Genomic DNA, 26,140 nt, shown 5'->3' with positions numbered 1-26,140 from the left:
GCATATAACGTGCACATGTCAGTGGGAAGCTTGATGTGACTTGCAGCTGGACCGCTGAAACGTGTTCATGTATTTTGTGGCCATTGCACTGCACTTCCCTCATGCATGGTGAGTGCAAACAAGTGGAAAATATTGGGCAACCTACCACACCTGGCTCACAGATATTGGCCACAACAACTCCTACAATAGCTGGGTTGTCAAAGCATACTTCTCAGATTACAACAGCTGTTGGGGCCATGATCTATGAGAATCCAGCTCATATGCTGCATTACTCTTGCCAGCAGGCAACTTCCAAGACTGAAGACAACAGAAGAACATAATGTCTGAATGAGATCTCAGAAAATATTTGCAAATAGAAGAGAAATTCAGTCATACCTCAATGAAGTGCTGCTGTTTGCAGTTGTTTCTACACCAGTACTGGTCTCTGAACCCAAGTCAGAGAGAGGGAAATTCTCTGCAAGACAAAAATGTTCACTGTATGGTCAACTGTATTACTTTTGTCAGAAACCAAGGAAAGGTACAAAGAACACAGAAAATCAGAAAACCAAGTCAACAAGTGTCTAGTATTCAAATACAAAAAATGTCCCCTTCTCTTCTTATCCATTCAGTCGGAAATACAACTCTGAGATTTACACACCTATATCATCATAGCGTTCAACCCAGACCACGTACACCTTGGTTTCAGGTCCCATTGGGGGAACAGCCCGACCCTGAGGCAACCTCTTGGATCTGGAAGTAGGACTGAGCTGTTGCAAACAGAAAACACATAGGCATTTGCCAATTCAAGCATTTTTTAAACTAATTGATTCATTCATCCCTATTTCAGATGTCTGTTAAGACAAACATATAACTTACTTCAACTTCTTTTCATTCTCAGCTCTGAATACTGCACTGATAATGGAAGATGTTCAGGCTTAGAGTTCCAGTACCAACCATGGATGGTTTTTCTGGGGACAGTTTCCCAAGTACAAACCATGGGGTGTTGAGTGCTTGATAAATGACCTCTCTCTATGACAAAAGCAGATCCTGAGAAGGCTGTGAGCAACTCAGCCCCAGAGTGCTTTTACTAGCTAGGAAAGATCTACTGCAGTATGTGCCTAAAAATTAACTTTGATTATTGTAACTATCACAAACCACAGCATAATTATTCCTAACCCTCAGAGCTTAAAGGACCAAGCTATCCTGTTGTTAAAACACCTCCTGTACCTTTATTCATTGATCAGACAATGTCTTACCCTTTGTGAAGAATTGAGATTGTCTGTATGATTGGGAAAGAGCTCAAGGGTCAGTGCTGGCTGCTTTATTACTCCAGGTAGGAGATCCATATTGGAATCACTCTCCTGGTCAGAGACATTGCTTTCCAGTGAATCAGCTAAAAAGAAAAAGAGAGGAGAAAAGTGTGTCACAGCCAGGAAGCATGTAAACAGCAATCACCTCAAGCTACCATTCATCATGCAACACTTTTCCACAGTTTCCCACAATTACACCAATGCGCTTGTGAATTGTGCTGCAGTTGCTAGTCGCCAAGACATAACCAGCCTTTTTCTTCCATCCATTATAAAGTATTTTACAAAATGCACATCTGACATATCAAACTATCCTGGCTGTATCACACCTGATTTTGATTTTAATGCATTTATGCCTAAGCGGTCAGAAATTCTGCATTTAACAGAATACCTTATTACATAATATCTCCCCACTGAAATCACATAAAGCATTCAAATTCAAAGAGCTCATGGTTGGAAAGGGATTAATTCTACTGAGAATAAGACAGAGACACAACTATGGTTTCATTTCATTCTAGTGTGATTCTTTATCATGCAGGAGTTTTTGGGCCAATTGAGAAAACAAATACACTGTAAAGATGAATTAGAGAAGTGCTATGAGAAGAAAGGCCCTTTGTCTCAATTACAGAATATATTGGCAGAATATACCTTTACAAATAAGTTTGGAACAGGGATATTGACACTACATTTTCCAGCACAACTTGGAAAGAAGAGAAGCCCAATACAATATATTTTTTTTTAAATCAACTCCTGTTAAATTAAACACAAGTTTTACAACAGCTAGGTTTAAACACTGGCAGTATCAAGGTCATATTCAGTGGAAATAGCTACGGTGCCCAAATACATTTGGATACAAATTGCTGGTGTCACTGTTTTTTCAAGTAAAAGGGATTTGGCCGAAATCTAATGAGTTACTTGTAACTTAAACTACTGCAGGGCCAACTGGATGCTGAAAGATAGTATTCACACGTTATTGGGAAACAGCATCAATTCCTTCTCCTGAAATGGTTAATAAAAGGTCTTAGACTCAGCATAAATGGACAGAGATTAATCAATAAAATGCAAAATAGGAATAGCTGTGTTAAAAAGTAAACTTGGGGGAAAATGGAAATTGTCATTCACTGGAACTCAGGATTAATGAATGTAATATTGTACATAATTTTTTTGTGCTAAGCACTGAAATAAAATAAAAAAAAGAAATAGTGCATTCTGTACAATTCAAGGTAAGCTGCAAGATTGTATATATGAACAAAGCCTGCTTTGAGTCCTTCCTCTGCCTAGGAGTTTTGACGCTCTTTTAACAGTTATGCTGCATTTTATGAAGAAGCACACATTAGAATTTTAAAATGTACTGCACAATGCATGAGGAATGATTACACAAAGTTTTTCAGGGGCACACTGCAAATATGCATCATAAGAAAGCACAAACATAAGAAAGCACAATCAAGTTTCCCACAATGCATTTCCACAGCGGGATGATATAGCTGGCTCAGTTACAAGGCTGAAGTAGACTTGTACTAAATGTTTAATTCACACAGACACTTCTATTGCAATGCATGATGCAGTTCTAACGTGAACACTGAAATAACTTTGAATCATTTACATAAAGACACACATAGAAATTACTTACTCAAGGATTCCAAAGGTGAAGGGACAACAAATGCTATTTCTGTAAGTGCATCTGCATAATATAGCACCTTTCTTTGCCCATTGAAGATACTTGCCCCAATGTCTTCTGAAGAGATTATTTCATCTGAGAAGGAAACACAAATAAAAAATGAAAGTCCTCTTGTTCCTTATGAAGTTCATCCATCAAGCTGTGTTACTCAAACTATTTGAACGTAGTCCTACCTCACCCACAAAGCTTACTCTACCTTAACAGGTAGAGATCCTCAAATGCTGTCATATGTGTAACAGCTGCTGCTTCATACAAGAATCTGTGAATGAGGATATATTCATTCCAGCACTTGCATGAGAAGAACAGACTGGGACCTCTCCAGTGCCCTCCTAAACCATGCATAAATAAATATAAGCACAAAACACGAGCTCTTTGTGCTTTCCTTTCCCCAAATCACATTGGATTAATGGGACAATAAGGGTGCAGCCACAAATACAGTTTGACTCAGCAAATTTGGATCAACTGACAGGGCCATCACACTCAGCTCTTGGTTGGAAAGGGATGGCAGGCATTACCTGTTTCTAGGTCCTCTCCACTGTAGAACCATACTTCCCTCTATGTATGCCCACTTGGCCTTAAAAGTATCCTGCCACAGTTAGATAACTTACAGTGGAAATCAGGGGAGCGGGGGAACCAAAAGGGCTGTGGAAGCAGCATGACCCTGGTGCTGGCATAAATGCCACTTGAGCCACTGTAAGGGGCATGTACTCTGGTGCACACACGCCAGCACCAGAGAGCAATACAGGAGCACCATGCGGGGTGTCAGTACAACCATGGTTGGGGGCACAGTTCTGCCAGCATAGAAGTAAGTGTTCCTGGTGGTGGGGCCAACATTAGCATCTTGAGTCCTTTCAGCTCAAGTGCCCCATTTGCCAGCATGGACTTACGTGGGCAAAAATGGTGGCATAGCCCATTGTGCTGCATATAGCACTTTCATGGAGCCAGGGGGAGCATCACTGTCTGATTGATGGCCATAGCAAAGCAAGGCTCATAGGAGGTGGCACAGTTGCGCCATGGATGTGCCATCCCTGGCCGCAGCACAGTTACCCCCTCCCCGGGACTGTCAGTCTTCTATATTGACTTCAAGGGGAGAGATCTGACTACTTTACTTGACAGCTGCATCGTCTGTACAGTTTTGAACACCAGGTGAAAACATTCCATCCCCACGCCAAGTTTTTACCTAGTCATTTATATTGCTACTTTACAGACATTGTATTAGCTGATTTCAGATTTTATTACAAGTTTTAGCTACTGCTCCACCGGATTTTGATGCTGTGTTATTAATGTACTGTTTGCTTACTTATGCACTTTAAAAATCTATCTGCTGTTTTTATGTTTATATTGGGCCCTGCCTTGGAAACCCCTTGTGAGTATTGGAACAAACAGGATCAAATAAGAAGCCCAACTAGAAAACACATTCTTAAGGAATAATATGTGACAACTGCCATCTGACATTCAAAACTGACATTAGTCATTCTTATCCAGAATTTTAGTTAGCTGAAAAAGAACTTCAAATTGCCAATATCATTAGCTATTTAAACCCAGCTGTGTCCTCACCGTTGCCATGGTAAGAGGGCATGTGGACAAACGTTTTCCTACAGTCACTAGAAGCATCAACAGCAGAGGGCAGCATTTAGCTGGTAACCCTATGTCTGTCAGAAAGGAAATGGTCTCACTTATTTTGTTAAGGGTAACTTAACTCCACTGCTGGGGAACGGAGGAAGGCAAGAAGTATGGAGCCAGCAGTATTCTTTTACAATAGACCACTTCTCTCTCCCCCCTCCCACCCGTTAAAAGGGAAAGTAAGAATGGGAGGCAGGAAGTAAGATGAGGAAGCAGCTGAAAGAGGGTAAATGAAGACTGGGAAGGACAGGAAGTATCTGGGTGGAATGAGTGGCAAAATGATGATTTTTCCCTCTGGTCTTCTCCCAAGATTTATTTATGGTCCTTGTTTGTTTTCTTTATTGTTAATCATTGTTTGTTTAATCTAGTACAGTCAACTGAGACATACAAGAAACCATGTGCAATTTACAAGTACAGTACACAAAGTCAATTAACTAAACAATAAGTTTTGTTAATTAGTAAAATGAATAAAATTAACACAAGGAGTCAACTTCTTGTGTTCTCTAATTTTTAATTCTGAATACCTCTGCCCAAAATTTTGCTGCCTTCAGTCTGATTCTGAAGTTATTGTCTTCTAACAGACAGCAAATGCAAGACTGTACTGAACGTCCTCTCAGATTTGACAGAATCCTTGGTTGGCATTCACAACGGTAAAACTTGCAAAATAAAAGGATGTGCTGCAGGGTTCCAGTGTCCTGGAAATTACAAGAGTATGGAACACCTGTAAACCTACCACAAAGGTCTTCTGATGGGAATGCATTTGACCTTGCTTTTGTAAACACCCGAAGATAATGGAAAACAGCCCAGGTCTTCAGATAACTGGCATAGCAAAAAGGAGCCACAGTTTATATGAAAAAAGGCCAGAGAACAAACAGCATGGGAGTGGTACTAAAGATCAGTTGATGTGTTATCCCATCATCTCTACTTTATTGATTTGAATGCTAAATCGTGCCCCAGAAGGGCAAGAAAAGAGGAAGAGAGACTGATTGAGGCAGCTTTTCATGCAGTCATTTTCATCCATCTGCTGGAGTAATCACATCCTGGGCTAAGTAGGTTAATAAACCTGGGCCCCGTGAGAAGGTCTGTCTCTTCAGCCAAAGGTTCAATGGTGCAAACCACGTCCTGTTGGTCAGGGGAGATTAACCCGTTTCTAGTAAAAGGACTGCATTGGAGAGACAACTGGGTACTTTTAGGATTACCCTTAAAAATCTAGCCCAAAGTCTATCAAGCTCCAGTGATGCTCCACTAATCCACACTGCAACGGCACATCACCACCTTTGTGTAAAAAACTTTTCAAGCAGGAGGAATTATTAATAATTTCTCAAAAGAGTTTCAGGTTTGTTTTCAAATTATCTCATGTAATAACTATAGCCACTCTGTAATGCAGTTTTATTTGAAAGAGTGCCTTATGCTGAGGCAACTTCATGATGACTGAGAAGGGATTTCCATCACCGCCATCCAAACTCCAGGTGCCACCCAATGTGCCACGACGCATTTCAGCTTCTATGGTTTGTATGATACTATAAAGTCTTGTAGAAAAACGAGACAGTGCTCATATTGAAAGTTCCCTAATTAGATTTTTGTTGAAATTAGGATGTGCCTTGCAAGCAGTCTCCCTGTAATCTTGCTGGATGACCAAGACTAGCCTAGTCTACATTTTCCATTTCTTTTCTACTCACTTTTCACTACTGCCCAAATTCCATAAGTTGTTCTTAGCCAATTTTCCATAACGGAAAGATTTTTTGTTATGAATCATGACTTTCCAAATCTGACTTTATTTTCCAAATAATAAGAGAAAACATGCACACAATGCGATGCATAGCCAGATTGTAACAGTGAAGATTTTCCTGTGTTTACAAATTCTCTTGTTGTTAAGAGTCTTAAGAACATAAGAAAGAGCCTGCTGGATCAGACCAGAGTCCATTTAGTCCAGCACTCTGCTACCAGATGCCTTGGGGAGCTCACATGCAGGATGTGAAAGCAATGGCCTTCTGCTGCTGCTGCTCCCAAGCATCTGGTCTGCTAAATCCTGGTCTTGATAAAAATGAAGCCAGTGTTCAGTGCAAAACAGACATGCATGTATGAAAAAAGTGTTATAGCTCTTAAGGTGCAGGGTCATCCTAAAGACACAGGTATTAAATCAAACAGAGCTCTCACTGAGAGCCTCTTACCTTGTTCAGTTCCCTCATCATCACAGAAGCTGTTAATGGACCAACTAGTTGAAACATGCCCTGCCCATCCAGGATGCTTGCCTACGTCAACTGACCAACCAAGAGACAGCAAGAACTCTAGGAAGTGTGGCTGGACACTCTTGGAAGACTCTGCGTTCTTCAAGATCTAGAAGAAAAACAACCAGAATTGCAGTGAGAACAGACAGCTATGCAGGAAATCCTTTTACTGAAGCCCCCCAAATGAAATGATAAGTTTGGACATGGGTATCTTTGAAATATCAAGACAAGAGAAGAGCACGTTAGACAGAACTGACAGTACCGTACATCTTGTTCACATCAACCAGGAATATAGCCTAGGGCTGTGAATATGCCACAGTCCCATTCAAGAATGGAAGAGGAACTTCCATGGAAAGTGTCACTGGGAACAGAATTCAAACTCAGCTTTTGTAAAGTTACTAATTATTTGTGTGTGCCGAGAGGGGGTTACTAATGGGTGATTTTGCCATGTGATTTTTGCCCTAGTTACGCCCCTATCACAGCTACTTGAAAGAGGATGAGGACAACAAACTTCTGTAAAGGGAGTGAGGATTGAGTGCCACAGAGAACTCTTCATCCCTCTCCAAGATTATCAGAAGCAGAACATTAAATAAAGTATGAACAAGGTGCAGAACTGTGCAAAATAGGAATTATACAGGTGGCAGAACTCAGCTTTTCTCAGTACAGATGTTCACTTGGCAAAGATTTATGCCTTTTAAAAATTACCTGAGTAGGCACCTTTTCTTAATGACAAAAAGTGTTTCCAAAGAGCTGACAGTAATACATTAGTAATGCCATTATTAAATCAAGAGGCTAAGTTTTCTGCAGTGATCCTTGGGGGCCAAGGACATCTCCTTTTGTCTGGTGAACCTCCACAAAGCGTCATGTACAATGATGATGTAGAACAAATAAAATTAAGTTAAGGCAGGTGTAAGTGTTACAAGAGAATTGCATGTGAAATCTCCCAATTGAACACAGTTCTCAAAAGTTTGTAAAAATGACTTTTCAGAGGTATGAAAGCAGCTCGCCTTGGGCTCACCTCTAACAGCACAAAATTCACCTGTTGAGATTCTTCCTGTATTACTGTGAGCATTTTCACAACCTGATACTACTGTTTAAAGCAAATACAAAGCAAAATCAGCACAAGACTTACTTCTTGGCTTGTTTTTTGGCCTGCTTTCATGTAGAAAATGAAAACTGTATCGAAAGGGCGACATGGCAGCAGATCCAGGTAGCCGATATCATCAAAAAAGCCAGGTAAGGAAGAATCAAGTGCAATCAGGTGAGGAGGTAGTCTACTGTTAGCAGGTTCCTAAGCAAACAAAGAAATAACTCCGATGTCTCACCTTGACACAGTACCCTTTTGGGGGTTATCCATTAATTATGACAAGCTATTTATGTTTCATGATTTGTAACAGGTGGACTAAATAAGACTCAAGTATTACTGCTAACATTTGGGAGAAGGTTGCATAAGTATTACTTATAATACTGCGTAATGGGGTGAGAGATGGAAGAGGACCATGGTTACTGTTTACATTCTAGCAAAGAATATGACAACAACCCAAAGGAAGGGGAAGTACTACCACTGCTCAGTGCAGGATACTGCAACAATAATGCAGTTTTCTTAATACAGTATTAAAGAAAATATACATGTAGCTCTCTTAACTATCAAGTATAATGAAAAAAATCTATTTTTGTGCCAAAACAGAAATTTACTTTTCTTTTCCATAGACAACCCAGGACTAGAAACTACAAATCTCACAAAAAGTGACAGCATCACACTAAATGGTATTCTGAAAACAATTCTCAAATCTTTTATCATTTTGTTACATACAGCTCCGCCTAACCTAAACTGTTAGCTGTTAAGCTAAACAAATATTAGATAGCAAAAGTATGAAATACTGGCAACAACTAAAGCAAACTGCACATTCTCTAGCAACGTTGCCTCAGGTCACCTTCAATGCTTCTAGTGACAGAAATCCAAAGTGGGAGAGGAAGAGACGTGCAGTCTGGAACTCCTGTGCAGGAGGTGGCGGTTCGCACTCCGTGATGGGATCAGGGAAACTCTTCTTCCTCCACTCTTCTTCCATCTGTTGCTCTATAGACTTCTCATAGAGAACTTGCTGTTCCATCCCATTCCTCAGCTTCTCATGCCGCTCTTCAAGCTGAAATGTATTTAATACACTTTTCAGACACAGAGAATTGCCAAGGGCAGCCAGCTACGAAGAGCTGTACACTTCCTCTGCTAAGCTGAACAGCACCGAAGTGGTGGCATTTGAAAAGCTGCTGCAGTTTCACTCCTGTGTTCCATCCAATGAAATTCTGACTGGGACTATTCTTCAAGCTGCTAAATTAAGATGAGATACTTCCTGCTACTCAGCATTCACGTTTTGACACTCCAAGGTAAATCAATGCAAGACTAAAAAACCCAACATGACTTTTTGCCTTCCAAGAAAATGTGAGGGATAAGACTAGGATATTCCTTTCCAATCCAACAATAACTTCCTGGAAAAAGAGATCTGCTTCAGCAATGTTTTGCTCAGCATATAGAGTGTGCAAAGACTGTCCTGAAAGTTCTTCTGTTTTCGCTGCTGAAATGCTCACCATGAATTAATTTTTGGTCAGAAGAATACAGCCAAAGGAGTAAAACTACTCAGAAGATCCTTGATAGCCCTTAAACAGAACGCCTGACCAAATTTTACTGAACAAGGAAATGTTAAAAAATCATCAAAATACTACTTACTTCCTCAGTAACAATTTCATGTAAGTCTGGAATGCTCAGGTCAGCTTTCACAAAAGGAATCTTGTCCACTTCCTCAGGAAACGGCCGGTGTTTCACACTATATTTGAGTCCAACATCATTCCTGGGTGGAGGCCGAGGTTCTGGAACAAACATCTGTTTCAAGAAAAAAACAATCTTATACATGTATGGAAAATGCTGCAAATATTGATGATCCAATAGCAATAATGTATACTATGCATAATATTCATTAGGAGCAGCAGTGGCATAGTGGTTAAGAGCAGGTGCATTCTGGAGGAACTGGGTTTGATTCCCCGCTCTGCCGCTCTGGAGGAACTGGGTTTGATTCCCCGCTCTGCCGCTTGAGCTGTGGAGGCTTATCTGGGGAATTCAGATTAGCCTGTGCACTCCCACGCACGCCAGCTGGGTGACTTTGGGCTAGTCACAGTTCTTCTCAGCTCTCTCAGCCCCAACCACTTCGCAGGGTATTTGTTGTGAGGGGGGAAGGGCAAGGAGATTGTAAGCCCCTTTGAGTCTCCTATAGGAGAGAAAGGGGGGATATAAATCCAAACTCTTCTTCTTCTTCTACTGCAGCAACTGAGATATTTTTAATTATCCTAAATTTATTACTAAAGCAAGATATGATTATTAAAATAACTTGCTTGGTTTACCTCCACCAAAAACAAGGACCATCCTTAATTTTCTTTGCATGCTGTCTCAAAACTTTCCAAATCAGAACATACAGCAGGTAGAGATAAAAATCTACAGGTCTACGGAGAGTTCTGTTTTTAACATCTTTTGTGTAAACAAGACTGCATATTGGGAAGTCACGCCGATGCCTAAACATATCTGCCCTTTATGTCTGAACTCACACAGCCTTTAAATTAGCACTTATCTTCAGATATGAATACAAGTCACAAATCTGCAGCTATGTTTTAAAAATGCCAACAATACATAAAGGGGCTTTAGGATCCCCCAGGGATATTTGGCTTATCTCACTGGTTTTTAGGCCAGTCCTATTAGTTCCTCCAAGATCAGGACAAATATTAGAATAGCAAATATTGCCAAATAGAATATTGAAGAAACAGTTTCCTTTTATACAGAAAGTTTCATGTCAAAAATGGATAGGTGGAATTATTCATGTGAGGTATTATGTAGCACATCACAGCCACAAAGAAAACAAGAAATAGTCAGTATTGTAAAATCACAATGCATGCTTCCAGCTACAACTAGGCTTGCAAAAGTTAGAATAGCTACATAATATGTAAAAAAGTGAAATGAACAAAAAAAAGGAAGGTAAGAAACAGGATAATACCTACACTGATCATTTGTGCCTCTACAATGAATGAAGGTGTCCTCCAAAGAACAGGTGGGGTAAGTATTTTGCAGCATTTATAGTCTGCCCCCCGCCCCGGCCAACTGAGACTCACAGAGGATTACAAAATTAGAAAAGAATGCTACTGTACCATCTGAAAGAAAACAAAACTACCCAAAGTTATGCTAAAACTAACAACACATTACAGGGTACTCGTTTTCAATCTCTCTCAGCTCCCTGGGGACCAGTTTTTAATTTGGCAAATGGTTTCACTGAGGGCTTTGACACAGACCTTTTGATTTGCTTTGGCTCCTCTTGGCAAAAGACAAAGCTGCTGGGCCCAGGCGTGTCTCCCAGACATCCCTCGGATCAAAATTGTGACTGAAGGGAAAAAGTCATCTGCAGGAAAAAGGAATCAAAGTCTTTAGTGCATTAAATAGAGATAAAATAAACATGATATTGTGCCAGTGTAAGCATTAAGAAATACCTGCAATACCACCTACAGCGTTTGACCTGTGAACCAGGGAGCCCCAGTTCAAAATTATTTTTTTTCATAAAGCTATTAGCTGATCACCTGACCTGCAGTCTCAGCCATCCTCTCATCTGCAACATGGGATAACACAGACATACCTTACAGATTACTGAGACATTGTACATTAAGTGCTTCAGGATTTTCAAAAACCACTACAGATGTGATGAATTTTGTTACCTACCATGTTACTTCAAGGATGATCATATTGAACATAATTTGAAGATAAAAGTTTCAAGCCAAAGAATCCCAAACCACAACTTACATAGTGTTACATTTGACAAACTGCAAGCAAAACTCTGATTAGGGAGAACTTTTCTTGCTTCCCACCACCCATAATATCTTCCAAAACATTCCCCTGGGGTTCAGAACAATACTAGGCAAGAATACAAGCAAGAATCTGTACCGGGAAAGGGAAAAAATAGAAAGAAATGGACTATCCTTCCACAAGCACAAAGAATTTGATATAACCCATAATTTATTCTGATTGTGAAGCAAAATCCATTCAGCTGTATATCTACCTAAAGGGCAAGGAATCAAGAATCCCAGGTTTTAGTCATTAAGCACTGAGTTTTTTTATCATCCAGAAGAAAATCAGTTTTCCACCTCAAGAAATATCAACTAGTTTCAAATGAAAGCTTTAGTATTTTCTGTTTTCAAACATTCTCTCATTAGTACACTCTCCCGCAGAAGGCCATTGCGTTCACATCCTACATGTGAGCTCCCAAAGGCACCTGGTGGGCCACTGCGAGTAGCAGAGAGCTGGACTAGGTGGACTTTGGTCTGATCCAGCTGGCTTGTTCTTATGTTCTTATGTTCTCCCCTTCCCTTGCATGCCACTCCTCACTCCCTCCCCTTCCCTTGTATGCCACCCCTCCCCTTCCCTCCCCTCCCCCTCCCTCCGCTAGGGTGGATGGGCCATGATCAGATGCCAGGCCCCACCCCCACTCCCTCCACTAGGGTGGATGGGCCATGTTCAGATGCCAGGCCCCACCCCCTCCCTCCCCTCCCTTACATGCCACCCCTCCCTCCCCTCCCCTCCCCTGAAATATCCAGTGATTTAGGCAAATTAGTACTTTAGTTATATTGTAACCCAATATTCTCATTAGTTTATTTTAGACAGCTGATTCAGATGCTGATCTAGGGAGTCTTAAGATCACAGATTCAAGATCATTCACCAAAGGAGAGTTTAAGCTTTGCTATTCTATGGTTCAGTGTACGATTTATTCTCAAGCTATTATCTAATGAAAGCTTGAAGAATTTGAAAGGTGACTTTTTTATATCCCAGTAGACATCTGAATATTCTGGTCTCCTGCCAGAATACTGTGTGCCCTCTGCCAATATTCATTTTTGCCAATACTGTGTAACAATATATATTTAGATATTTTTAGCATTTTCTTCCCAACAGGGACCCAAAGCCACATTTTAGCATCATTTTTCTCATCTTCTAATTTTATTCTAACAGCCACCCTGTGAGGCAGATTAGTCTGGGAGATCCTAACTGGCCCATGATCAGCTATAGGACTGCCAGCTCTGGACTGGAAAATACTTAAGAGATTTTTGGGGTGGAGCTTGGGGAGGGGAGGGACTTTAGCAGAATATAATGCCATAAAGCCCATTCTCCAATGCAGCCATTTTGTCCAGGAAAACTGATCTTGGTCATCTGGAGATCAAATGTAATAGTGGCAGATCCCCAGCTACCACCTGGAGGATGGCAACCCTAAATTCACCTAGCAAGCTTTCACAGCTGAGTGGGATTCAAATCTTGGCTTCAAAAACGCTATTCTGTTATGTCTACCACTATATCACACTGGAATGAAACAGGAACACGCTCTGTACCAGTCTTGTCATCATTCTCCAAAAGATTGTGCTACACCTATGCAAGAATGCCCAAAATGAATTGACTTACTTTGTTCATTCCCTAGGGGCTGCTCCAACATTGCAAGGATGACACTGTTATCCAGGACAAAGTATCGAAAACTGTATTTGTTTATGGAAGGCAGACGAGAGTATTTAATTAAGGTGATCTCATTCACCAAGCTGCAGGGGGAAGCAGGGCCACTGGGGGAAGGGAAAGCTCCAAGTATTTGCATGATACTGAAAAAAAACAGATAGGTTTAGTCAAACACATTAATCCTTGAAACAGCCATTCTTGAAGTACTGCTCTCTGCAGAGGTCGCACAAAAATTGTTCTAAATAATATAAATCTATACCATCTTCCCAAATTTAATCATCTTAAGGAAACATGTAGCCTATGTCCCTAACTAATACATTCAGTACAACTCAGGTCTATGAGGGAACTTCTGTACATCACAAAACCTTACTCCAAAAGAAGAAGCAAATCTTTAGACAATGCTTCTAAAACATGAGCCTATTCTTATTCCTTTAACGAACACACAAAGAGTTGTCTAAATAAATGTTTTAAAGTCCTGAGCAACTTTAGGAAACTGAGCAGACTGAATAAGCAAAATCGGGTCACCCAAGAGAAAGAAGACAGCCACCACTGTTCTAAATGACACACATTCCTCCCTTCTCTACCTTATCCAAGTGTAAATGATGGCTAGCAACCTCCCCTACCATGTGAGTGTAGCTTCAGCTGCATCCTTCACCCTCATGGAAGCTGGATTTGGCTCTTTATCTCCTTTATATTTGACCTCTTGTTCACTATTTCTGGATTTACTTCCTGAGATGCCGAGTTCCACAATCTCCAAGACTTCTTTCAAGCAGTCCTAGAGGGGAAAGCATCAAACTGTTCAGACTGGTTGGCAAATTCCATGCACCCATACACAAACCTGTCAGCACCCACCAAAAAAGCTGAACAGAACCAGAACGGTTTGGGAAGAACTTATTGTCTTGTTTCTCTGCATTCAGCATTAATCTCATTCCCATGATAAACACCCACTGTATTAATTATGTTTTTATTCCACAAGTCTTCTGAAGAGCTGAAGACAATATACAGTCTCTCCTGCTCCATTTCACACCTTTCAGGGTTGGTCAAGCTGAGAAAGACTAGCTCAAGAACACAAAGTGAGATTTGTGGCTAGGTGGGGACTTGACCCTACTGCGGGCATTCGAATTATGACATCACATCAGTTCTTTCTTGACCACATTTTCTCCAGTCATGATTTCACACCCTAGATTTAATCTACAGCTATGATGCACTGCTCACTGCATGAGCTTAGAGGGGAAAAGACATTTTTGCTACGAGGCAGACTCCTGGTGACTCCACCCATTGCCTGGATGAGTTCAAAAAATAAAACATCAGCTTGAACATTCAGGAAAGAGATGCGGAAAAGGAAGTCCAAGAGGAAAGAGAGAAAATCAAGCACAGCCAGATTTGTAATGTGACCTGTGACACCCTTACTGTGTTTTACACAAATTAATGAATCTACTTCACAGCTAGGGCACTAACGCCCTTCTAAGGACAAAGGAACTCACCGCCAGCTGCTGCCTAACCCCCTCATGCATTTTGCACCTTCTAGCATTCAAGGGACTTAGCTTACTTATAAACAAGGCAGAAACAGTTCGGCTGCAATTACCTTTTCATCAAGCATGTCTGGATGTTCAGTGAGCCAGACACAGAGACACTGGAACGCTGCTACTATCATGGAGTGCAGATCTCGGGAGTGGAGAGGAGCAGGACGGCTGCACTGATACACAATATAGCAGCACACAGAGCTAATTGCTCTCTTCCTGTCAGAAGGATCAACACCAACCTTCACCTGAAGTGAGCAGCACAGATAAACGTTCAGCTGGAAACCATTTTAGGAAGTCACCTCAAAAACTGTTGTTTTCCACTTACAAGTCTATGTAAAGTATAATGCCAGGCTCCCCAGGGGCCATAAAAGAAAAATTTAATGAACGCAAACAATATATAGATATATATATAGAGAGATATGCAACAAAAAAAGGAATTCCAGTCATAGGAGACAGTTGTCAAATATTTTTGACTTGACTGCAACCTTATGTGTGTGCCTGTTCAGAGTAAGTCTCACTTTATTCAATGGGGCTTGTTCCCAAGTAACTGCTACATAAGGAAGTGTCAAAACTCTCCACAATATTTTCAGGAAGGAATCATTGGCGAAGAATGGTCAGAGAGTTTGAGGCTACGTCCCACATCCTAACTAAGAGTCACAAGAACAGGGACTCCCTGGGACTTACCTTTGCCAAACCAGAAAGAAGTTCTAATGCAGCCAACGAGATGCTCATTTCCTGCCTCCACTGCGTGTTGAGCCTTTGTGTTACCAAATGAATGCTGCGAATCAGGAGTCCAGCTGCTGTATCTGTATGAAGAGCTAGGATATGAGCCCCAATACCACACACCACAGGGAAGGAAAACAACTAAGCATTAGTAACAATCAGCAAAGCGACGCATCCGGCAGAAGCCAAAGCAGCCACAGTTTGCACAGAAAACAGATGAACACATTGATTTGGGAAGCAAAACATTTATCAGCTCACACAGGTTAAATAATATTTAACAAATAGAAGCTACCTGCTATTTCTTCAATGAAAACAATAAAATTCTTTGGCAAGCTGATCCCCCTATCCACATTATTAGGTTTCTAACAACCAGCAAAATACAACCAGCCCATTCTTCTGAGGCTGGTACATGCCTCCGAGAGCAAGGAGCATTCAGCAAAGGCTTTTCATCACACGCAAGTGGCAGCTCCAGAGGAAAGGACTGGGAGGTCCCAACCCAGGGTGCTTGGTTCAAATGTGGAATATTAAAATACATTTAAACTTTGGAAATAATAATCAGACTTTTAAACTTCACAGCTGCAACAGCTCACAGTTGATTTTTTAAAAGTAGTATTAATTAGATTAAGACTTGGCACATGAAAATGGCTGAGGTGCAGCAGCAATGCCAAACCATCTGACCTTCTCAAGGGGAACTTGTTCTCAGAAACTGATAACTTTCCCCAATTATTTTCCATGATTCAGGCTATGGGGGCACCGAGCCAACCACTGGTTGTCCTCAAGGTAATCCAGCAAGTTTTTCCACTTAAGCGATTGTATGACCATTGTTTTTAGAAGAGAGACTGCAAACATAGTAGAGGGAACTGCCTTCTCAATGTGCCCTTCATAGTTCAAGAAATTCTGTAGCAAACTATCTTTATATTCAGACCTCTGGAAGAAATACACTGGACATTTTTAATGTCCTAGAACTCTGCTACATTGAAAGATTATAGTGATTCATCTGACAGCAACTTCCAAACTAAACTACTGCAATATATTATATGTAGGGCTGCCCTTGAAGGAATTTCAGAAACTTTGGGTTGTTCAGAAGGTGGCTGCCAGGCTGCTGACTGATTCACCATGGCATGCGTACATCCAGCTCATTTTGAGGCAAATGCACCAGCGTTCAATTGGTTTTGGGGTCAAATTCAAGGTGCAGGTATTGACCTTTAAAATCCCAAAAGTTTAAATGGTCTGGAACCATCTCTCCTGCATGATCTCCCATAGTGTCCTCTTTCTGCCACATGTGGGTTTTCGGTGGTCCTGGCCAACAATTCACCCATTTGAGTGGGACAAGGGCAAGTCCTTTTCCACTGTGGCCCGAACCTGGTAGTTTCTTTGTCTGAGGAGACTTGTGCCCTGAAGGACTTGTCTGAATTCAACGGGGCTTGTAAAATGGAGTTATTCCACCAGGCACTCCACGAATGTAATTTTGGTGGACTACCACCAAAGCTATGTGCTGAGTTTTTAACTAGATTTTATTGAAATTGTGGTTTTATTTTGGTATTGTATTGCTATGTTGTTAGATGCTGCAAACACCCTTTTGGTTGGGATAAAAATCTAATAAAACAGATAATAAAATAGAGGCAGAGCTGTAAATTCACCCTTTCTACCCATTCATTCAGGATGTTGTGTTGTATCATTTAAATTCTGCGCTCAGTAGCAAACTTATGACCAGGTGGCTTTTTTACAATATTAATCCCTATAGTTTCGTTTTGCATTTCGAGATATACCCAGTGGTGGTGGTAAGGAGAGTCTATATTTGCAATTTCCAGCCAGAAGAAATACTGAACATTTAAAGATATACAATTTAAAGATGAAAAACCAAGTAAACTGGATGCCTTGATCAAGTGACAAATTTAAGTTCATAGCTGGCAGCCAACTGCAAGATGTACAAACCAGGACAGAATCCCCTTTTTCTTTTGCTCACTTTCAGCATTCTCAGTGACTTTCTTCTAGACAAAACAACTGGCATATTTAATTCAATCTCTCCATTAATTTGAATCCTGTAATGAGCTTGTCAAGGACCAAGCCACTGATACCAGGTGCACATTTTAAATTAGACGATAACACTCCCTATGATTTGTTTTTGGGCCTAATTCAGGATTCTAACCCTTGCAGCCTTTCATTACCTGGGCTCAATATACCACAGAATCTCTTCGTATGCCCCTAACCACAGCACTCCCAAACGAGACAACCTTATGGGTTACTGCTCCATCTTCCTTTCCTGTAGTAATTTCCCCTTTCAAATTATCCCTTTCCTTCAAACTATCCCCTTTCCCTCAGTCTCTAGGTGCTTATTCCAGCACTCACTTACATTCTCTCTGTGGACTCCCATTCTTTGCCACTTCCCCTTCCAGATTTCCTTTTTCCTGTTCCCTTGGGAACTGCCACTCTTTCGCACTGACAACAGTGCGGTCACTTACTTGACTCTCCCCCTCTGTTGCCACTATTGCTGCCACACCCCTACCGTGAAAAGTATCTTCCCAAGTTGTGGCGCTTGCAGCCACTTTTCAGATATCCCATGCCGTTGCTTCTCATGCTCTGAAATGATTCCGTGTTGCACATGATGCTGCCTTATACTGAATCAGACCACTGGCCATCAAAGTCAGTACTGTCTGCTCAAACTGGCAGCAGCATTGCAGGGACTCGGGCAGAGGCCTTGCTTTCTCATCAGCCACAGCCTGGTCTTTTTAACTGGAGGCGTTGGCAACTGACTAAACCTGGGACCTTCTGCACACCAAACAGATGATCTACCACTGAACCACGTTGTGTTTTGGTGTACCGCTAGCCTTCGTTCACATGAGCAGGCCACATGAACACATCCACAAATCAACTGTAAGCTATACTACCTTAAGCTAAGGCAAGATGAAGAATCAGTTCACTAAAATCCCACTGCCCTAAGGCTATGGAACGAGCACCCTGCTGAAGTGCATAAATATACCTTTGTTGTTAGCTTGAAGGGTAAAAAAGTAAGGGGTGTTTGCATCAGCAAGCCTTGCAAGTGCTTCAGGTCTCCTGCTGGCGTCTTATTATTGTGGTTTTATGTTGGACCCTTTGTTGCTGTTTTATTAACTCTTTTCAGAAAGGTTTTATGGTTTGTTTACACATTTGCTATTGATGTTTTATAGTGTGAGTGCCTTCAAGGAGGAACATAGCTGCCTCAGAGGAGGAGAGGATTATTACTTTAAAAATTTAGAACCCTCTAAAGCCTAAAACGCTTAATTTAACCACTGCAAACCAACACAGCATCAGTGTTCGAAGTCTGCGTTGTTACCTTGAATGTAGAATATGGAAACAACTCCTGCTAATGAAAAAGCATGCCTCTATTTAATATCTGAACTGGCTCTGGCAAATGTAGTCTGAGAAATACTGTACTTGAAACTTTTCATGCTATTATATTATTAAGCAAAGACAACAGCTAACATGTGCATGTTAAAGTATACAAGTAGACAGGGCAAATTTTCACAGTCTGGAAATCTGGTGTGCTCAGATACCACTTAAGCTTCATTTAAAGGATAAGGAATCTTCTGCAGACACCGAGGACTGTGTATTTGTTTCATATTAACTGTTACATTTGTTACATGTATTCAATAACTTTGAATAAGGTGTGAGAGCAGGAAGCTAAGCTTACAGAATTTTTGCAATACTGGTTTACCTAAATTGAACCTTGAGGAAGGCATTGCATCACTGCATCTTAATGCAAACAACATACAAACAAATAAACATGTACATGTTAGGAATGTGGAACAGGAGCATTTCAAGGCAAAAAAGGAGGACATTGCAGACCAAGTTCATTTGCCACCAGGGTGGGGGGAGATGATGAGACTGCTACAGACAACAATTATGCACTGTTATGTCGCTTCTTCAAGTCAGTTCTAAAAAAGAAAATACTGGGGCAGGTGACATATTCTTTCAACACATTTGCAGTACCACATGAAACATAAATCTTCAAGTACATCTGGTTAATATCAAGTTGTTGGCAGAAACATTTGACGAACATTTTGGATAACCGTGGAACTCAATGAAAAGCAACGGCCCTTGGCACAGATGGGGTTAACACTCATATCACTCTTGTAAAATGCAAATACAACAAATGCAAAGCTGGAAACAAGCTGGGAGCTGGAACACAGCACACAATGTTAAGTGATATCATCCATCATTGTCACAATGGCCTGTAATGGCTGCAACAACGGAGCAGATAAGTGGAAGCCATGAAGGTGGCACCATCCTACAAAATCCAGTGACATCATAACGCATCTTGAAGTCTTTTCTGGCTAAGAGGCAGACCAACGGAGTGGCAGCGATGGGAGGGGAAGATCAACAGCAGCAAGGGAGGGTGGGGCTGGAGCAACAGTAATAGAACAGACAAAGTCTGGAGCCCCCTTTCCCCACACAACATACTCTAAACTTCCCAGGTGCCCCATCTCCAAGGAATTCAGTTTGCTTGGGGTAATACATCTCTGTAATGAGACAGTCATCTTACATATGTCCCCTGGGGGAGGGTGTGGGAGTAGATTAATAAAATATACCCCACCCAGCTCCCTGCTTTCGAAACAGTCCCTGTCTACCATGGAAGCCAAAATAATGAATGTCATTTTTCCCAAGTTCATAATTAAATAAAGAATGCAGTTCTCCCTTTCCTGTGTTTATATTTATTAAGCACAAATTGGCCAAAATCTTTGAACATGAAAAACAATCCCTTCTGGATTCCATATGTTTGAACACATGCTTAAAGAAACATTAAAAGAAGAATTCATTAGGGTGGGACATCTTGGTGTTTAAGAAACTGTGTCCTTACCATAATCCCTTAGGAGAGCTTGTGCTGGTCTCTCACTGTCAGGAGTGGTGGGCTCTGTGCTTCCTCCACTTGCTGTGCTAATGCCACTGTTTGTGCGACTGTGACTTTTTAAGATATTATTTTCGCCACCATTCTGTTAAGTTAGAAACAAGCTTCTATGAGTGGCTGAAGGCTATTTGATTATTATTCTACTGCTAAGAATAACATCGTTTGCACTCTTTTCATCAACTGCGAGTCAACAGAGCATCCCGGAACCTTTCCATGACACCTAAAGGAGAAGAATCTTACCGTCTCCATCTGGCAGCCAATGGCTTCTAGAAGTGCAGAATCTTGCACAATGTTTAACATTGCACCTGCAGAATAAGAAAAGACAGACCATGTGTTTGTTGTGACAGACCCTATGAGCAACCTCCCCAAAAATAAGACATCAATAGCATTTGTATACTGTAAGTTACTAGTGATCTTGTTGCTCTTGAAAGGATGTTTGGGTTAAGTATCTCAAAGTTAAGAAAACTCCAGAACTCCTTTCAGATCTATTTTTGGTAAAACTAGCCCCTCCAACTTTGTTTTTTCAATTAATCCTCTTTCCCTATACTCTTTTCCATAGAAAGACGTAAGCGCAGTCAGTAGTGGTGTGGCGGAAGTGGGTGCTTCCACAGTAGAAAATAGTGCCACCGGGCCCAGCTTGCTGTTTGCGACAGTGGGAGGGTGGGTGGGGGAATGGGGAAGCTACTGCCATGCCTGGCAGCCTTGCCACAGCTGTTCGGCTGGCCCGGCTTGGTGTTTGGACCAGGGGCACCAGGAATTAGGGCCCAACAGGAGTATTCAAAAAGAAAGGAAGTCCAGGAAGTGGCAGTGGATGAATTCACAATTCCACTGAGATCGTTCAGAGGAAAAAAGTATAACGAGCTGGAGGGCGGGGCATGCTCCCAATGTTTAAGGAAGCAAAAGTTATAACTTCTCATTTTTAGCCTGTCTGGAAGTCAGCAACAATTCTGATCAAGTATCAATTGTAGTAAGCATTTTACTAAAGTCAACCGGCTTTCAACAACATTCCACTAATTTTAACAGAACTTACTTTTTAGCACACAAGCTTTAGGAATGCAGCATTACAGTAGAATTCCGACACAAAAAAACAGCAAAATAAACTGGATTTTCAAATCCATCTTAAAAGAGGTACTGAAAATATTGATAGATTTTCCTGAAACAATATACTACAATTCTTCCTTGGTTTGCTTCATAAATGAACACTAAGAAAACATATGCCAAAAGATCATATATTTTGTGCCCTACATTTACTTTTAAACAAAGGAATATTTCTCTGAGACTAACATGAGAAAGGGTTTCTAACTCTTCCGTAACATAACTATATAACCATATTCAATACTGATATTTAAATGAACAATATTATAGGAAAGAACAGGAAAACTTTTTAAATGCCTCAAAAATACAAAGCTGCAAAGAAAATGAGGTGAAGAACAAGTGGATGACCTGGACTGCAAACAAGTACAAATCTAAGCATAAACAGCCCTGCAAAGCTAAGCAACAGCTGTGAGCAAAGGCAGCCAAAAACTACTAAGGAGAACAGGTGAGCTTTATAAAAAGGATGCTCAGCAAGGATTTTATTGTACAGGAACTTTTCATCAGGCATTATTCCAATCCTCTATGGCAAAACTTAGCTTTTCATTGAATCCAAATAGCTCCCTGAATGGAGAATTTTGAAAAATGCCAACAGCAACACTCTTCCCTAAACAGTCAAGAAAAACTTTCAAATTCCTCCCACAAACCTGCTTTAAAAAAACTACTGCTTCTCCACACAGCAAAAGTGTTTTATCATGTTAAGCAGCAATCGCAGCCACAACGTTTTGCTAAACTGGCCTTGAGAGAACTGTGCTGATTAAATAAAGGCCCAAGGAAAAAAGCTTCTCCTTAAATAAAAGGAAAAATAAAACAAGTTGGGATGAACAGGAAAAAGATGATAAATTAAAATATCATTTGGAACATGGTGAACAGAGAAATCCAGGTGAGCTACTGATCAGGACCTCCTGACCTAAACAGATTTACTGCTGGCATTAGCCCTATTTACTGACAGCTATGTAGAGTTACATGAGAAGCAGACCCCAGCAGGGTCCTTTGGGCACATATGGATAGAATACAGTTAGAAAATACTGAGACAAATCCATACAGGGAAATTGTGAAATATTAGGTATTAATGCAGAAAAGTCTCTATTATGATCTGTTAGAATGCTTATGTGGACAATATCTAAAGGACAACTGGATCTTTTTATACGACTAACTGCTGGAATTAGAATGTTCCTTGCTTAGCTTGGAAAGAACAATCTTGCCAAATATAGAATATCGGTTGCATAAAATTTGGCATGTTTCTTAAAGTGGACTCCCTAAAAAATATGTTTTAAACAAAAATGGACCCTTGAACTCTCTTTAGAAGGCACAGGTTAGCCTTTATTCAATATTGGAACAAAAAGTTTTTCCTTGAGAGGACACTAAAACAGAAGTCCTCGTGTTGATTCAAGTAGATAGGAGATTGCACAGATCAGAGAATCCTGGTTAAGTCTGGTGGAAAATATATGCTGGAGAGGTATGTTTATTCTTAACACGGCATATCTTTAATTTAAAAAGAGAAATATACCCAGAAGCAAAGCTTCTTTGCATCCCTTCCTGAGTCAGTATTCAAATTAACTTACTGGGAAAGGATGCAGGGAGTTAGATGAGCACCACAAAATGGTACAGATGCAGTCACAGCTAGCACAGCTATTCTGAGGTGTGGCCACATCACAACACATAGTGGGAACAGAAATTTCTGCTGAAGTTAAGTTGGGACTAAATGTTTGCTACAACAACAACTCCTGTGAGAAGTAAGTTATTCACCCTGTTAATCTCAACCATATAGCCCAGCAGTGAGAGGAACTAGTATCAGGCTGGCACCTGAAAAGCCAGACAATACTTGCAGAATGCTACCCCAATGAACATATAAAAATTCCTGATAAACTATTAAGTCTGTTCCCACTTTGGCACTGAACATACAAAAATCTTCCCTTACTAGGAGTTTCTTAGATTTATGAAGTCCCTATACAGCAATGAGGTATTGAAACACGCTTCCTCAACTGTTGGTTTCCCTGAGGAAGATTCCGTATCATTAAAGGGTCAACTGGAATATTAGATGTACATCAAATGCCATTTCAAATTTTAACACATTCAGACCGACTGTGTAGGGCAAAACTGGTCAATATTTACGAAGTAATCTGGCCACCTCATTCTTACTGTCAGGAACCACGGGTCTCAAATCAGGAATCTGTCAGGTCATCATCGCCTTACTCCCTTCTTCATCAGGGTCAGGAGTTGGACCTGAAACTAATTCAAGCTAATAAGCAGCACCATGGACCAGTACCCTTCTGATCCTGGAAGCCAGGCAATCCAGCAGAACTAATGCTGCAGGCTAAACCATTTCAAAGCTTACTGAACTCTTAATTTGTGCAGCTTGTTATCATAAGAGCCCACCGGTCTCACACCCTACTGCCGCCCCCCCCCCCCCCAGCCTACTTTCTTGCTTTCTGATACACACTGTAGCTGCTCCAGACTAGTTCCCTATGTCCTCCGACCTGAGGAACACTGGCTCCCTGAATGCACTATAAACTCTCCAATGAGGTAACTTCCTAGTTCCTGTCTTTTGCAGACTTTCCAACATTTGAAACTTGAGCTTGCCACCAGTCAGGTACTGTACCAACATTGTCCCTGAAGACTTCCACGACCACTGAACTACAAAGAGAAGCATATTTTATAAACCAAATTAAAGAAGAAAAACGCAACCTAGGATCATCTGTGTGTTATTAGGGTCTGTTTCCGTCTGCAGTGCTCCTATAAGTATATTCACAAGCCTCAATTTCAAAGAAAGGAAGGTTACTGGCTTATCGTAGGCTGAACTGTCATCATTGCTGAATTTTCCTTCCAGAACAACCTGAAAAATAAATACGTATTATCTTTGGTAAAACACAGAACACACAGAAAGCAGCATGATATTCTTGCCCCTATAAGAGCTTGATACACACACAGCACTAAAAGGAGCAGCTAAATATATTGCAAAATTGGTATTCATGCAACTTCAGCAGAATGAAAATAGAATCAATGAAGCATAGCAGTTCCTACTCTATGTAATATGAATGAACTCTACTGATGTCCACAGATAGTTACTTGGGCTCTGATTAGATGCCTCTATAGAATCAAGTTAGACTGTCATTCATGCTTAGGAACAGGGATAATACTTAGCATCTATTTCAGTGCTTAAAGCATTGTACACACATTGAGCTGGATCCTACAGTTGTTCTCTGGGAAAGGACCTTGAGCCAACAAAGTAGTAGAGGGGACAGGACACAATTTCTATTGATTTCCCCCCTTCCACTGTAGACGCCCCCCTCCAACTACAATTCCTAAGGAGAGGCCACTTTAACTCCAGAGGCAGCATCAGAGAGAAAGCAGGGCTGGCAGGAAAATTTTATTCCAAAAGCAGAGGTCTACTGGCCAATCATTTGACAGACTCCATTATCTCAAGGCCAGCTAACGAGTTCACAGACAGAAGGCAAATTCAAACCATGTAATTCTGGATTCATATTTCAGCCACTTATCCTTTTATGCTAGCCCAGCTGTCTGGTCACTTCTGCAATTCCACATCAAGCATCTGTTTGCTGGTTCAATTAGTCTTATGACAGGTACTAATCATCCTAAATTTCCTTTTCTGCTGGAAACCTGATACACGAGAAGCACATTTTTTGGCAACGTTACGAAAGAAACGCTCTATCTTAACCACTGATCTGTACAGACACCCGACTTCAGGTTTAGGCAAAATATGCATAACATGACACTGAAAACTATTGGATCAATTACCTCAGACTTTATCATTCCAAAATGATGAGGAAGAGGCAACAAGGAAAGTAAGATGTTGATAGAGGCTCTTCTTAGCTCTGTGGGATTCACGTATGATTTAAACTTGGAAAGTTCCCTAAAAATGGAACCAAGTCAGTATCAGTTTGTTTCAAAGTGCAGACCGTCTTAAGTGTAATGAAAGAAAACTGCTGTGAAAGTTTTCTCTTCGCTTACAAAACAGTCGAAGTGTGAGTGTTGGGATTTTGTGATGTGCTGACTGACTTTAAAAAATGAGTGCGTTCACTGTAGTGCAAGAACCCGAACAATCATTCTGAATTAATTCTGCAGATCATGCCTATAGTTAAAAAGGGAAAGCTTTCACTGTTGTGTTAAAACAATTAACATTCTACACTCAGAATCTGAACATTTTTCAAGGTTTCAAGCTATTATATGGGTAGACTGCACACACAGTCTTTGGTGCTTGTTTGTGGCCTACTCCCAAGAGTACCAAGTGCCTTGAAAAAATGTTTGCAGCATAACCAAAGAAGCCTGGTAGGGGAGGGAGGGGGAGGGGAAAAGAGGATTGGACAACAGGAAGCAAGTAAAAACAACGCTAAATTAGTTTTCCACTCCTCGTTTCTTCAAGCTATACACGTCTTTGATAAATAAGTGCTACTTTATCTCCAATAAACCTGTTTTAATTAAATGTAATTTGATATTCACTACCTTAAAATGGCAGGCAAATTATGTTGGTCATGTGTTACTAAGAAACACAAGCACCAGAGGCAGATCTTTCCTCTCATTCACTTTGCAGCTTCCTCAGTTTCCCCCAAAAGCCAATGCCAGG

The 26,140-nt window shown here is 40.9% G+C and overlaps 1 protein-coding gene across 6 annotated transcripts in view; it reads right to left on the bottom strand.

The window, feature by feature from the left end:
* The window catches only part of RALGAPB (Ral GTPase activating protein non-catalytic subunit beta), a 66,219-nt gene that overhangs the window by 6,886 nt on the left and 33,193 nt on the right, over positions 1 to 26,140 (bottom strand). For 4 of the 6 annotated variants that reach the window (XM_048496324.1, XM_048496323.1, XM_048496327.1 and 1 more), the window contains 17 exons: positions 25,315 to 25,429; positions 24,244 to 24,391; positions 20,704 to 20,768; positions 20,416 to 20,548; positions 15,540 to 15,673; positions 14,918 to 15,100; positions 13,956 to 14,107; positions 13,288 to 13,475; positions 11,142 to 11,248; positions 9,538 to 9,690; positions 8,750 to 8,959; positions 7,948 to 8,106; positions 6,759 to 6,924; positions 2,917 to 3,039; positions 1,236 to 1,372; positions 638 to 746; positions 376 to 454 (listed from right to left, as the gene is read on the bottom strand). In XM_048496324.1, the coding sequence (XP_048352281.1) occupies positions 376 to 454; positions 638 to 746; positions 1,236 to 1,372; positions 2,917 to 3,039; positions 6,759 to 6,924; positions 7,948 to 8,106; positions 8,750 to 8,959; positions 9,538 to 9,690; positions 11,142 to 11,248; positions 13,288 to 13,475; positions 13,956 to 14,107; positions 14,918 to 15,100; positions 15,540 to 15,673; positions 20,416 to 20,548; positions 20,704 to 20,768; positions 24,244 to 24,391; positions 25,315 to 25,429 (2,361 nt within the window). The remainder of the gene's footprint in view (positions 1 to 375; positions 455 to 637; positions 747 to 1,235; positions 1,373 to 2,916; positions 3,040 to 6,758; positions 6,925 to 7,947; positions 8,107 to 8,749; positions 8,960 to 9,537; positions 9,691 to 11,141; positions 11,249 to 13,287; positions 13,476 to 13,955; positions 14,108 to 14,917; positions 15,101 to 15,539; positions 15,674 to 20,415; positions 20,549 to 20,703; positions 20,769 to 24,243; positions 24,392 to 25,314; positions 25,430 to 26,140) is intronic. The other 2 variants (XM_048496326.1, XM_048496328.1) reach the window with 1 other exon arrangement.

Source organism: Sphaerodactylus townsendi, linkage group LG05, assembly GCF_021028975.2.
Source record: "Sphaerodactylus townsendi isolate TG3544 linkage group LG05, MPM_Stown_v2.3, whole genome shotgun sequence".
Classification (NCBI taxonomy): Eukaryota; Metazoa; Chordata; class Lepidosauria; order Squamata; family Sphaerodactylidae; genus Sphaerodactylus; species Sphaerodactylus townsendi.
Note: the sequence above shows the minus strand (reverse complement) of the source record. Positions and strands in the feature narration are given on the sequence as shown.